At 54.5% G+C, this 12,196-nt stretch overlaps 1 protein-coding gene across 1 annotated transcript in view; it reads left to right on the plus strand.

Annotated features, from left to right (window-relative positions):
• The window catches only part of SYT6 (synaptotagmin 6), a 51,204-nt gene extending 40,564 nt beyond the window's left edge, over window positions 1-10,640 (plus strand). The window contains exons 5-7 of the mRNA XM_045816800.1: window positions 2,344-2,515; window positions 3,741-3,870; window positions 9,158-10,640. Coding sequence (XP_045672756.1) covers window positions 2,344-2,515; window positions 3,741-3,870; window positions 9,158-9,229 — 374 coding nt within the window. The 3' untranslated portion in view covers window positions 9,230-10,640. The remainder of the gene's footprint in view (window positions 1-2,343; window positions 2,516-3,740; window positions 3,871-9,157) is intronic.
• Window positions 10,641-12,196: the final 1,556 nt, after the last annotated feature.

Below are 12,196 nucleotides of genomic sequence, written 5' to 3' on the forward strand. Positions count from 1 at the left end.
TAAAGCCTCGCTGCAGGTGCCTCTGAACTTGGATGGGAGTGTATGGAAGACTTTGCCTTTTATCCATTAATTACCTATTTCCTGCAAAACTCCTTAGTGTTATCCCAGTTAACAGAAGGGCCGGTCCTGCTGAAAGCTTCTGCGCCCAGGTGCAGCTGGAAGAAGAGGGGCCTTGAAAAATGAGGTTTCAGGGAAGTGCTGGAGTACACGTCCTGTGTCTTTGTTGTAGCTTTGAATTGCTCAGAGCTGCTTCTCCCTGCTGCGCTCTGGCCTCCAGGCCGAAAGCTCCTCTAGGTAGCTTGCACCCCGCCCCAACCACACACCAGTGCCTCTCTCTCCACTGAAGCTACCGCCACTCACCAGGACATGGAGAAGAGCTTGGAAATTCTTCCAACCCAGTCAGCTTCCTCTAAAAATACAGCCACCGTAGATTTCATTTTAATATCAATATAACTGCGTGCCGGGGACAGAAATTCACTGAGGACTCTCAAGGCTGCTGAGGGAAATGGGGTTTTGCTGTCCAAGTCCCCACGCTGTCTTCTCTGGTGTAATTAACTCGATGTGCTAGAGAGGGAGCTTGAGGTGAGTGTCAAGGCTGTTCCCCATCAGAGGTCTGGGCCAGACTTTTTTTCTCGTGCTCGGTTCCAACGTCCCTCTCACAATTGCCCCTCTTTTCTGCCTGGCTTTGGAGTCTGCTGTTAAATCTGAGCTTGATTCTGAACATGCAGGGGTCTTGTGATTGTCAGGGGTTTCTGCCTGTTTTGTTCACTGATGCAATCAAGTGTCTGGAACAGCGCATGGCACACAGTGAGCATGGCATGAATGAATGAAAATGAATGTATAGCTGGAGGAGCCTTGCCAGGTGGGGGTGCAGTGGCGGCGTACATGCCAAGGGCCTCTCAGACCAGATCTCCTGTTCCTGAGGATGAGTTTGAGGTTACCCTCAGCACACACTGCTTTGGTGTTGGCCTAAACAAAGGAACAGATAGAGCTTACTCACCGTCTCTTCTTGATTTACATGGTGTTGACCTCTAAAACCAAGGATCTTCCTGTTCTCCTTGGTCTAAACTGGTCATGAACCAACCCCAAAGCCCATCTACGGGGACCGTGATAATAACACGAAATAATAAAACTCGGTCTGCCCGGAAGGGGTGGTGCGTGAGTAAACTCCCCCACGTCTGCCACCGCGGTCGGTACTACTGTGAGTCCAGTGGTTAAAAATGGGAGCTCTGGAGTCTGACAGGCTGGGATGCTGACCTTCGGTGAGTTTCTGCGACTCCTTACATCTCAGCTTCCCACCTGTGAGTCAGGGAGTCAGGGAGCGGCTGTTGGCCCCCAGCTCCTGACCCCTTCCCACGAGCCCTGGCTTCCGGACAAGAAGGTGTCTCGGCACATCAGTGTCTCAAAAGCCATTATTAGCTGCGAGTCGCCCTCCCGCTTCTTGAGCTGTGCAGCATAAATAACAATTACGACGGTGACCGAGACACCTGTGCTGTGAGAGACTGTCGGCGTCACTTCACTCGGATGAGCAGAAAATTTCAGGGTAGAAAGATGACTGTGAAAAGCCCATTCAGAAAACTAAAGAGGCAAAGGTGGGAGGTTCGTGGCTGTTCATTAAAAGGACATCTTTTCCTGGGATGGAGAGAATGGATCCAAGACCCCACTGAGACATGGCCACCAGGAGGCCACAGCTCCCTCCTCCTCCGCGGCCCAGGAGGGGGCAGGAACTGGCTCTGGGGGAAGCAGAGGGCCGGCTGTTGCCCCCCTTCTGGGTGCCGGAGGGAAATGGGCTTCTTGGGACAATGGGACCCATAATCCTTTCGTCAGGTGGGGCGGACACGGACAATGCTGTGATTGTCGCTGTTCACTGGCTCCGCTGCGTTGCTCCTCTCTGGTGTCCTCGAGTGCTGTTTCTGCCCCACTTGTTCTGTGGTTGATAACACTGACACACCCTCCCAGGGAAAGGGACTCCGAGGCGGTGAACCGAATCGAGTGCCTGTGTTCAGCTTCCCGCGCCTTCGGAGCCAGCGGCCGTGACGGAGCCGAGATCTAGGTCATACACTGCAGCCGCGGGCAGGTGTCCTGTCCGACTTGGGGCCAGCCTCCCCATTAGTGCAAGTCCATTAAGCGCCCTCCGAAGAATCCTGAGGTTTATGAAGCACCAGTGTCCTCAGAGACAGGTGTGCTACGTAAATTGCCAGATGGTTTCATTGTTTTAACGACCCGCTGATGGCATCCGAGGAGCAGCCGTAGGTGTGGGGCTTCCGTCCCTCTGCTGCAGGTGGTGTCGGAGGACACCTGTTTAACACTCTCCCTTCCCTCCCGCCGCCCCCGTCCGCACAGACCCATACGTCAAGGTGTCCCTGCTCTGCGATGGGCGGCGGCTGAAGAAGAAGAAAACCACCATAAAGAAGAACACGCTCAACCCCGTCTACAACGAGGCCGTCATCTTCGACATCCCGCCGGAGAACATGGACCAAGTCAGCCTGCTCATCTCGGTCATGGATTATGATCGGTGCGTACGGGTCCCGGGGGGTCGCGGTTCCCTGCCCCCCACCCCTGCCCCAGTGCAGCACAGGGCTCCTTGACCTTGGCCCTGTGGTTCACAGCTCAGGTGCCCACTGGCCCGCAATCTGGCCGCACCCAAAAACAGGGCGCAGGAACCTGAGGAAAGAGCCTGAAGCAGAAACTCAGGCTTCACTTCCCGGCTGCTCCGTTTCCACCCGTCCCCTGAACGCAGTCCTGACTGTTCCCGTTCCTCTCTCTCGGGCACCGCGTCCTGTCCGTCTGGCCTTTGAAAGGCCTCTCTGTCCTCTGCATTTCTGCTGCTGCAGCCACTCCCGCTCGGGGACGGCTGGGCCGCCCCCATCACTCCCGCCTCCCTCCAGCCAGCGCACTAACGGCATGCCTTCCTGGGAGGAGACCGCCTTCTTTCTGGCCCCGCCCTCCTCAAGACCTGCCAGTGGCCCCTGCTGTCCCCCCCTTCCCTCGGACTCTCAAGGCCTCCCATAACCTGGCCCTGGCACGCCCATCCTTTTTTTTTTAATGTTTAAGTACCTTCTCTTTAATTAAATGATAGTTTTTGAATCTTTTATTTTAATGCCCATCCTTGATTTCTCCTTTATCAGAGATGTTGCTTCTCTCCCATTTTCCCAATCCTGCTCTTGCACCCTGGCTGGCCCAAAACATGCTCCCCCTACTCCAGCCACTAGGGCTCCTCTCCCCCGTTGCCACTTCAGCCGAGGGAGCAGGAAACCGTGCCGTGTAGCCTCCGTCCAGGGTTTTCAGCCCGAGTTTTTGAGCATAGTAGGTGCTCGGTAGTGAGCATGTCTGAGCAAGGATTGATGTTCTTGCTGAGCGGGTAAATCACGCCCCAGCCGCTGGGGGTGTGGGGAAAGGGCGCCCAGAGCCGGCTGATTTGTTTCCAAACGCTGACACCCCCCTCCAGCGTGGGCGTGACGTGCAAGCTGAGTCAAGTATGAGCCGGGAATGAAACTCTCCAAGTCCGGAAAGTCCGGCCATCTGTCCACCGTTTCCTGAGACTCCAAATGAGCGTATAACCTCTGGCTCGTCTCTCTGTGTGCAGTGTCCCCCCAGGGAGGCTGGGCAAAGCCTTGCTGCTGCTGGCACCCTGTGGCCCTGCCAGGCACCTCTCTCCAGAGCTCGCAGTGCTGAGTCAGGCCCACCCTTTCCGAGGGCATGTCGGGTCCCCCATGCCATACCCTTTGTCCCTCCCTCAGAGTGGGCCACAACGAGATCATCGGAGTCTGCCGGGTGGGCATCAACGCCGAAGGCCTGGGCAGGGACCACTGGAATGAGATGCTGGCGTACCCGCGGAAGCCCATCGCCCACTGGCACTCCTTGGTGGAGGTAAAGAAATCCTTCAAAGAGGTGGGTGAGGTCGCCCTTGGCCCTTGGCATGCTTGCTGCATGGCAGTGCGCGCTGGAGAATGGCCACGGGCTGCTTCGAGGCCTCGCCTTCGTGGGCCCTTCCCGGGGGAGGGGGTGGGGGCCACGTGCTCCTCCCCCGGTGTAACCATCAGGGAGGAAAGGGAGGAAGACCACGGGATGCCGCCTGACAAAGAGCTTCTGACGTGGAGCAAACAGAGCCACGCTCTGTTCTACGTGGAAAATAAAAATTTGGAGGCGGCCTCCTCAGCAGCCCCAAATGCTTACTGGGCCGAGTCAGTCCCTGAGGAGCAAGCCCCAAGGAGCTGAGATCAGAACTTGGCAAGAAACCCTACCCCTGCTGGAGCAGTAGGGTCCCTGAGGCCCCAGCCAGGTGGCCTGGGGCAGGCCCACTGCCCGGAGCGCAGAGCCTGCCCCAGCGAACGCTGGTTCTCACGAGCCTGGCTTTAAGGTGCCATGCTTTCTGGCCGGGTTCTGGCAGGGACGGAGCAGACAGAGCAGTGCCGGCGGGGGTCGGGGGGGCTCCCGACACCCCGGCTTCGACCTTGGCCCTTCCTCGATGGAGAACCCTGAGTCCGTCGTTTCTCTCTCAACTGAGAAAAAGATGTCCCTTCTGGTGCCATTTAGTCTGCCCCGCCTCCACCGGATGCCACCAATTTAAGATCCTGTGATTTATCACCGTGGTGGTACCCAGGACGGGGGGGTGGCCAGGCATGCTTTAAGCCCTGTTTGACTAGCTCGCACCCCGGTCTGTATCCTTGACAGCCAGGTGATCACTGACTCATCAGAACAGGCACCTAGCCCAGGAAGTCTAGAGAGCTGTGTGAAATCGGAAAATCTGCTAATAAAAAAATAAAGCTGGGCCCTCCCACCACATGGTCCCTCAGCTTAAAAGCAGAGTCACCTAAAGGCAGTGATCTCCTACCCCTTCTCTGTGACACAGAAGAGGTGTGACCAGCAAACTCAGAGGACCTGCTGGCTCCCACACCTTCTCGGGGCAGACAAGCCCCCTTTCCACCTGTTCCCAGCAGTCGGTGACTCCGGAGAGCTAGGGGGTTGGACGGGTGGAATCGGTCCTGTGGGACAGTGGGAGAGAGAGAGGCCTCCGGGGAGCCAGGCTCGGCCTGATTGGTTACCTCCCCGGCTGGGCGTGTGCTTTTTGAAGTTCCCGCCCTGCGGCCTCCGAGGCCAGCGAGGGGCCACGAGGCACAGACTCCAAGTCCCTGTCCATCCGAGGCCTCACGTTCCTGTCTCATGGCGGCCTCGGTTTCACCACAGCTGTGGAGCTTTAATGAGTTGAGGCCGGTCCCTCAGCTCTCTGGCTCCTAGCCCCCAGGGAAGCCTCTGCCCCCTCTTTTCCAGAAGGTTCTCTCTGGAGAGTGAGGGTGAGGTACCACGACCAGCCTCTACCTACACAGAAGACAGCTACTGAGCAGGATCCTGTACAACTTGGAGACAGCATCTGGCATCTCGCTGGCTTCCCTCCTATTTTAAAAATGCTTTGGCGATGTTTAAGACTAGAATACAGTTAAATGTTCCGGATGGGTTAGGGGCGGGGCACGGAATCGCAGTTAAGAGGCCTCCGATGGGCTGTGGAGCTCAGGGAGTTCACTGTTCCCACTCCGGTGTCCAGGCTCCTCCAGGTCTGCCTTTCCAGGCAAGTCGGACCCTAATGACGACTGGGTGGAGGGGCTGGCATCTCACAGCCCCTTTCTAGCCCCAAGTCTGCAGTGACCCATCCGTCACTGTCCCCGGGCTGGGCTGTCCAGAAAACTGGAAGTAACCAGCCAGGCCGGGGTTGGGGGTGGGTGCAGGGCAGCACAGAGGTGGTACGACCCAGAATCACTCTTATTGAAGATGAATGCAACCTAATTAAGCCAAATAATTGATTCCAAATCCTGTCTTTAGTGAGTCCAACTCACTCATTCATACTATAAAAGAGAGATAAAATAGAATCAAGCCCTTGAAAATGAATATTTGATGAGACAGCGAAGGGAAAGTAACACTATATGGAAAACGAAAAGAGAATAAATTGATTTATATCCTTCGGGTTTTACTTTTTTCTTGCACTTGCACACCAAGCTCCCGAGGCTGCCCCTCCCCCACTCAGCTGATCAGTCCTCTGGGTGAAGAAGTTGAAAATAACATCCATCTTGCCACATCAGGATTTCATCGGTACACATCTGTATAAAATGTATATCTGCACCTTTATCACACCTTTATTAGTGTAAGGATCTTCGTAAACGTGCATTGGAAAACCCACCGGGCTAATACGAAGTAAACATTCTTTGTGGTCGTGTGATGCGTCCTGCATGGATGTTATCTCGATCAGCCTTAGAGCTCACCTCCCGCCTTCTTCTCGGTCCTGTTCTGGACGCTGAGCAAGAGTCTTGCTCCTGGAACTTGTTTCTCCTGTTTGTATAATACATGAGGACATCTTGCTCTCCAGCTCCTGCGAAGATGAATGGCATTGCATCTGTAAAGCACTCTGTTTATATTGTAGCTTTCTCAGAGGGGTTTCTGGTGTTGTCATCATTTCTTTTATTTATTTATTTAAGATTGTATTTATTTCTTTTTAGAGCTAGGGGAAGGGAGGGAGAGAGGGAGAGAAACGTCAATGTGTGGTTGCCTCTCGTGCGCCCCCTACAGGGGACCTAGCCTGCAATGCAGGCATGTGCTCTGACCAGAAATTGAACCGGCGACCCTTTGGTTCACAGGCTGGTGCTCAGTCCACTGAGCCACACCATCCATCCAGGGCTCTTTTTTTCATTAATGAGAACAGAGGGCACCATACTTGCTTGTTTGTTTGGGATTTTTAAATAGGGTTGAGGAGACCAAATTAACTGAAAGGTATTTTTTCCCTGCTGGGATTTTTTTCATCAATACAAATTGATTAAGCCACAGCCAGTGTCCCTACCTGGCAGTGGCAGTGCCCCTTCCCTCCCTCTGCATGTCACCGCTGTCGTGACACACAGAGCCCCGGTTGGCCAGAGACCTTCTCCAAGGCGTTTTATTTTGAAGGGCCAAGTTCAGATCATCTGCCAGAGATCTGAGATCTCTGTGGGAACGTGACCCATTTCAGAACAATACGGGGGCTTCCTGGAACGCAGCCGCCCTGGGACAGTCACCGTCCTGCAGTCACCGTGCGGGGAGCAGGTCTCTGCTGGTTCACAGCCACCAGGATAAGCTTCCTGGGATCGTTCACCTGCCCATCGTCCACGAACCCAGCTCCACCCTTTGCTAATCATCACAGGAAAAGTCGGGGGTTGGCGGGGGAGCCCGCACGCCTTCCTCGTCTGTCCCCGATGATAAACGATTATGCTCCGTGTGCCTTCTCGTCGGGTGTCACACGGAGAAAAACAGGACTCTGTGCAGCCATTTCGGTTTCTGTCCCCTGATCTGGCCTGGCAGCCGGGTGTTTAGGTGGCTTGGGCGCCCAAGGGCAAGGCCAGTGGTTACAGTGTGTCTTTTACCAACACGAACGGTGATAAGAGAAAAAGTGGAACTTCTAAACTGAATAATCGTCTTATGTCACCTTCTGGTTAAGAAACATTTGAGTCAGAAGCCACAGCGGGCTCGACAACCAGACATTTATTTGTGTAAAATATTTCACCAGGGGACCCCTCGGTTGTGAGTGCATTCACGCGGAGGCTGCGAGCAGAGAGACTGCCACCCGGAGTTAGGAGTAAGTACCTGGTGCGGCCCCGAAGAGGTTAGGTGTCTCACTACATTTCTTACATTCCGTGTCTCCTTCTTCCCCTGGCGTGGCAGATGCCGAGATGGCAGCCGGACGGCGTGGAAGGAGCGCTGAGCTGGGAGTTAGGAGACCTGGTTTCGGATCCTGGCTCGGCCCCAAGCTAGACATGTCTGACTTCTCTGTCTTTGCTTTCTTATCTTCAAGAACTAGCAGCTAGACTGGAGTGTCTCCGGGTGGGCCTCTGGGTCTAGCACTGGGTCTAAGATTGCTGAGCTCTGGGTGACGGTGTGGGGTGGTCGATGCCCGACTGCCCAGCCCCGGGTCAGTAGGAGAGTGGCGGGTTGGCCTGGACAGGAAGCACTGAGGGCCCACGAGAACCAAGCCTGGCGGCGGACAGCAGAGGCTTTCCTTAGCGCCGGGAGATGACAGCGTCTGGCAGGCCTGGGTCTCTCCTCAGAACGTCGTGGGTCTCCCATGCTGTCCAGAGGAGATGCTGGACGGCAAATGGTCTATCGCTTAGGTGGCTCAGCCTCGTCTAGAGATGGCTGTGTTGAGGGGGGCACTGTGTCCTCCCCATCCGACCCCCACACACGTACCAATGCCCAGGCAGCCCCCACTCACCCCATCATCCTTGGGGGAGACCCCAGGAACTCACGATGAGCATGGGGGCTGCACTTCAGTTTCAGAAAAGCCATCGTGACCTCCCCCTGACCTCTCTCTGGAGCCTTGTCCTGTGGGCACCTAGCAGCATACAGGGTCTCCTCACTGACATAAAGGCTGGGCTGTCTTGCCTTGAAGTCATACGGCCCCCGGATGGGCCAAGAACATTCACAGGGTCAGGTCCTTGCCCAGAACGCATTGCTCTGATTGGCTGGCTTTTCGATCTGAGTGAGGGTCGAAGGGCTCAAGTGCAAGTCCATCTGTCCTCAGCCCTCTCCTGTCACCCCTCGGGCCTCATTACATCACCCACCCGTGAGGCAGAGGGGGGTGCCGGAGAGGAGAGGCAGCTGCAGTCACCCCCACCTCCTGCCTCCTCGAAGGCCGCGCGTGGGTGCCCCTAGGAAGCATTAAGACTGAAGAGCGCCCAGAGCTAAGCCCGTATCAGGATTTTAGCTGCACTAACAGCTCCCAGACAAACTGCTAATAATTCATGACTGGGTTCTTGGCAGCGAGGGCACACTCTGCAGACGGCCTCTTTCGCTGCTAACATAATCCGATTTTCAATGTGAGAAATGGCCAAAGCACCCAGAAATGGCCCAGTCCCCACGCCTCATTAACACACACACACACACACACACACACACACACACACACACACGCTGAAGAAAGCTTTCACCATCCCTGCAGTAGATAAATCAGGTATTCCCAACTTGAAGCCCTAAGGCTGTTTCCATGTTGTTTGTTTGTTTGTTTGTTTGTTTGTCTTGCATGGCTGCCAGCAAAATTCACGAAAGCTTACAGAGGTGAATTCAGTGCATGGGCCCGACAGGTTCTGGAGGTTGAACTGCCACGTTCCTCGGCGACCACTAACCGCTGCTCCTCTCCCCACAGTGGCAGGGCCGCGCCGCCAGCTTCGACAGCGAGAGCACGTGTCCCTCTCCGAAGCCACCTCCGACGCCGTGAGCTGCACGGCCGAGCGACGCAAACGGACTCGGCACCGTTCTTTCGCACCCGTCCAACCGTCTAAACACAGTGCTGCTCAGCCACTGGGCGGGGCCGCGCAGCGCTCACGGCAGCCCTGCCTGCTCCCATGTAGGTCAAGGCCGAGGTCCTTGTCCTGCGGTCAGGTCTGTCTTAGTCTTTTCTGTCTCCCCAGGTGATGTTTTTTTGTGGTTTTTGCTTTTTATGGATCTGCTGTCAAGAAGGGAAGGAAAGAAAAAAAAAGGAGGCAAAAACAAAGAGTGGAGAGCCCAGAAGTCGGCTCAATAAACTGCAGTGTAAAATAGTTGTCTTTTGGGGGAAGGTGGTTTGAATTTCTGAAATTTCATGTCTCCACTAAGCCCCACCACCCTGAGGAAGGAAATGGGGCGGAGCTATGGCCGCCTTCTCCGGGGCCTGCAGGTGCAGGCCCGAGCACGCGAGGGCTCAGGAGCGAAGACGACCCTTTGCAGCTGCTTGCTGTGGGACGCAAGCCGCGATGCGGACCCTGGTCCCGTGTTGAAACCACGAGCGCCCTGCGATGTCCGAGAACCTCCAGCCGGCATGCAGGGCTCCTGGCTCCCCTTCCCCATGGACTTACTTCATGACTTGAAAATGTCTTGATTCCTCATGGGAACGGAATCACTTTCTTTAGAAATGGTTCTGCTGAAACTAAATGTGCTGTGCGTTTTCTTGCACCCCCGGTTAATGACCATCTTTGTTTGAAAACAGGATCTTTGGCCGAGAAAATAACCTTCCTCGTCGAGGAGGTACGTGGGTTGTGGAATGAATTCTGCACCATACACGGCTGTATAACTCCATGAACTATCGAGCTGTTTAAAACGCCTGCACAGATCAAAGAAAAACCTAGACAAAATGTCCTTTTCTGAGTGGGGCATTTTGAAATCCAAGCGATAGTCGGAGCCCACCTCCCTACGAAGAGTCTCCTCTTGCCTGAAATCAAGTCAGTTGCGGCCCATTTCAGCCCCCGTGACTCTGGGACAGCATTCATCTCGCGCTTCAGTTCCATAAACTACTAAGTACTTCTGTGTTCCTTTGTTTGTTTCGGTGGTAATGAATGGTTATTTTCTTTAGATTCCTTCCTTAGGCCACATTCATTTTAGGAAACAGGTATTTAAACTATTCTGTGTTGTCACAGTACCTTTCTGTTGAGTCGGCATTCCCGCCGACCCCCTGCGACCACGTTGCTTTGCCCAGACCAGGCGGTGCAGCCTCGGGCACGCGTGGAGGTGGGTTTCCACTGAGGCGCACGCTTTGTTGTTGCCCACCCCCAGAGCTGTGTGTGGGGCTGCCAAGGGGCAGGTCTGCCGAAGAACCCCTTCTTTTGACGACGGAAGGGCGAGAACGTATGAGCTCTTCACACGCCTGTGTCTTATTCTTTATCTATGTCACGTGCTTTGGGAGCCGCCACTCAATAAAGCAACCCTTGTTTTAAACCGAGTTACCAGCTTTCTCTGCTTTGGGTGGTGTCTTCTGGTCCTCCACCGGAGCGGATTGGGCAGGATGTGACAGGATACTGGGGCGGAAGAAGTTTCAAGCTTAGAGAAGTAAATGTACATAAACCCCAACTCCCCTGAGCCTTAGGCTACGGGCGACTGAGCCACTGGTATAAAGACAGGTTTTCTCCTCAAATGACTGGTGATAGACAGGCCTCCCCAGTCGGTCAGCCCTGCAGATGGATGTTCTCTTGAGATTAAGAGGGGAAAAAAAACCCAAGATTCACCTCAAGCCATAAACTTCACTTTTCTTTACTGACCCGTCACGAGAGCCACCTCAGTCACTGAGCCGATGCTGCAGGTCCTGCAACTCTGCAGGGGACAGTTGAATCTCCCGGCTCCTAAGGAGCCCAGAAATTAGTGCGAAGAGGTCCTTCCAGATGGGACCTCACAGTGCATGCACGTCCGGCTGTCATCTGAAACCCGTGGGCAGGTGAGGGCGACCACGCTACCCTTTTGGAGAAGGGCATGTGCTTGGCGTGAAAGTGGGGCTCATTCCTGCTCTCAGACACTCGTTCCCCTTCTGCCCGGGCAGCGCTCTCGCACATGGCTTTGGAAGATCATTTCCAGAGCAGATTATGGTCAGCAACACCGCCCCCCACCCCAACCACCTGCTGTCTTAGTAAGTTGGTAAGTTTCCATAGGCTGGGAGCCCACCCCAGGGAAGCTTTCGGGGTGCTCAGGGGAGACAGGGCCTCCACAGGAAGCCTCAGGGAAATATGTATGTCTGCCAACTTCATTATCTAGCCCGACATCGCTCCCCCACAGATGAAAATAAAATAAATTACAAGTTCCCGAATAAAATGAAACACAAGGCTGATTGATTTGTTAGATTCCTCCACCATGAGAAACCTCTTGGGTCACTCTTGTGAGCTTTGCTGGCGTTGCAGTAATCAGGGCCTTTTTGCATGAAGATGTTTCCTTTGCAAACAGACTTTCCCTGTCCTTTTTTCAGTGGCGTTTCTGGGCTGAAACGCGCCTCCCCTTACTCCCACCCGCAACAGAGTCCGGACATTAATTAATTGCATCGTCATTTAAAAGATTATGTTGTTAATTACTACTTTACATCTTCCTACCCCTGTCACAACCTGGAGTTTTTATTCAATTAAATTTCTGTCTCTTGCCCATTCCTCTGTCACTGTGTGCCCTGGAGGTTTATCAGTCAGCACACACAGAGGACCCTGCAAAGCTTTTCTTTTTCATCTTTGCTCCACATAGCCAGCCACGTCCCTTCAGTCAGCAAGAGGGCTGGTTCGTTTTTTATTCTGCCCAAGGAATACCTGCACCCCCCACATGGCTGCAGCCTCCTGTTCTAGCCAGCCTTGCGGGGGCCACAAGGTGAATGGGGCTGGGCTGTGTCCTCAGCTGCTCAGCTCCATCAGCAGCCCCTCCAGATGCCAGAGCTTCCCTGGCTAAGTGGGTCATGTCCTCATGT

This window comes from Phyllostomus hastatus, unplaced genomic scaffold (genome assembly GCF_019186645.2).
Source record: "Phyllostomus hastatus isolate PE091 unplaced genomic scaffold, TTU_PhHast_1.1 phas_scaffold_216, whole genome shotgun sequence".
Classification (NCBI taxonomy): domain Eukaryota; kingdom Metazoa; phylum Chordata; class Mammalia; order Chiroptera; family Phyllostomidae; genus Phyllostomus; species Phyllostomus hastatus.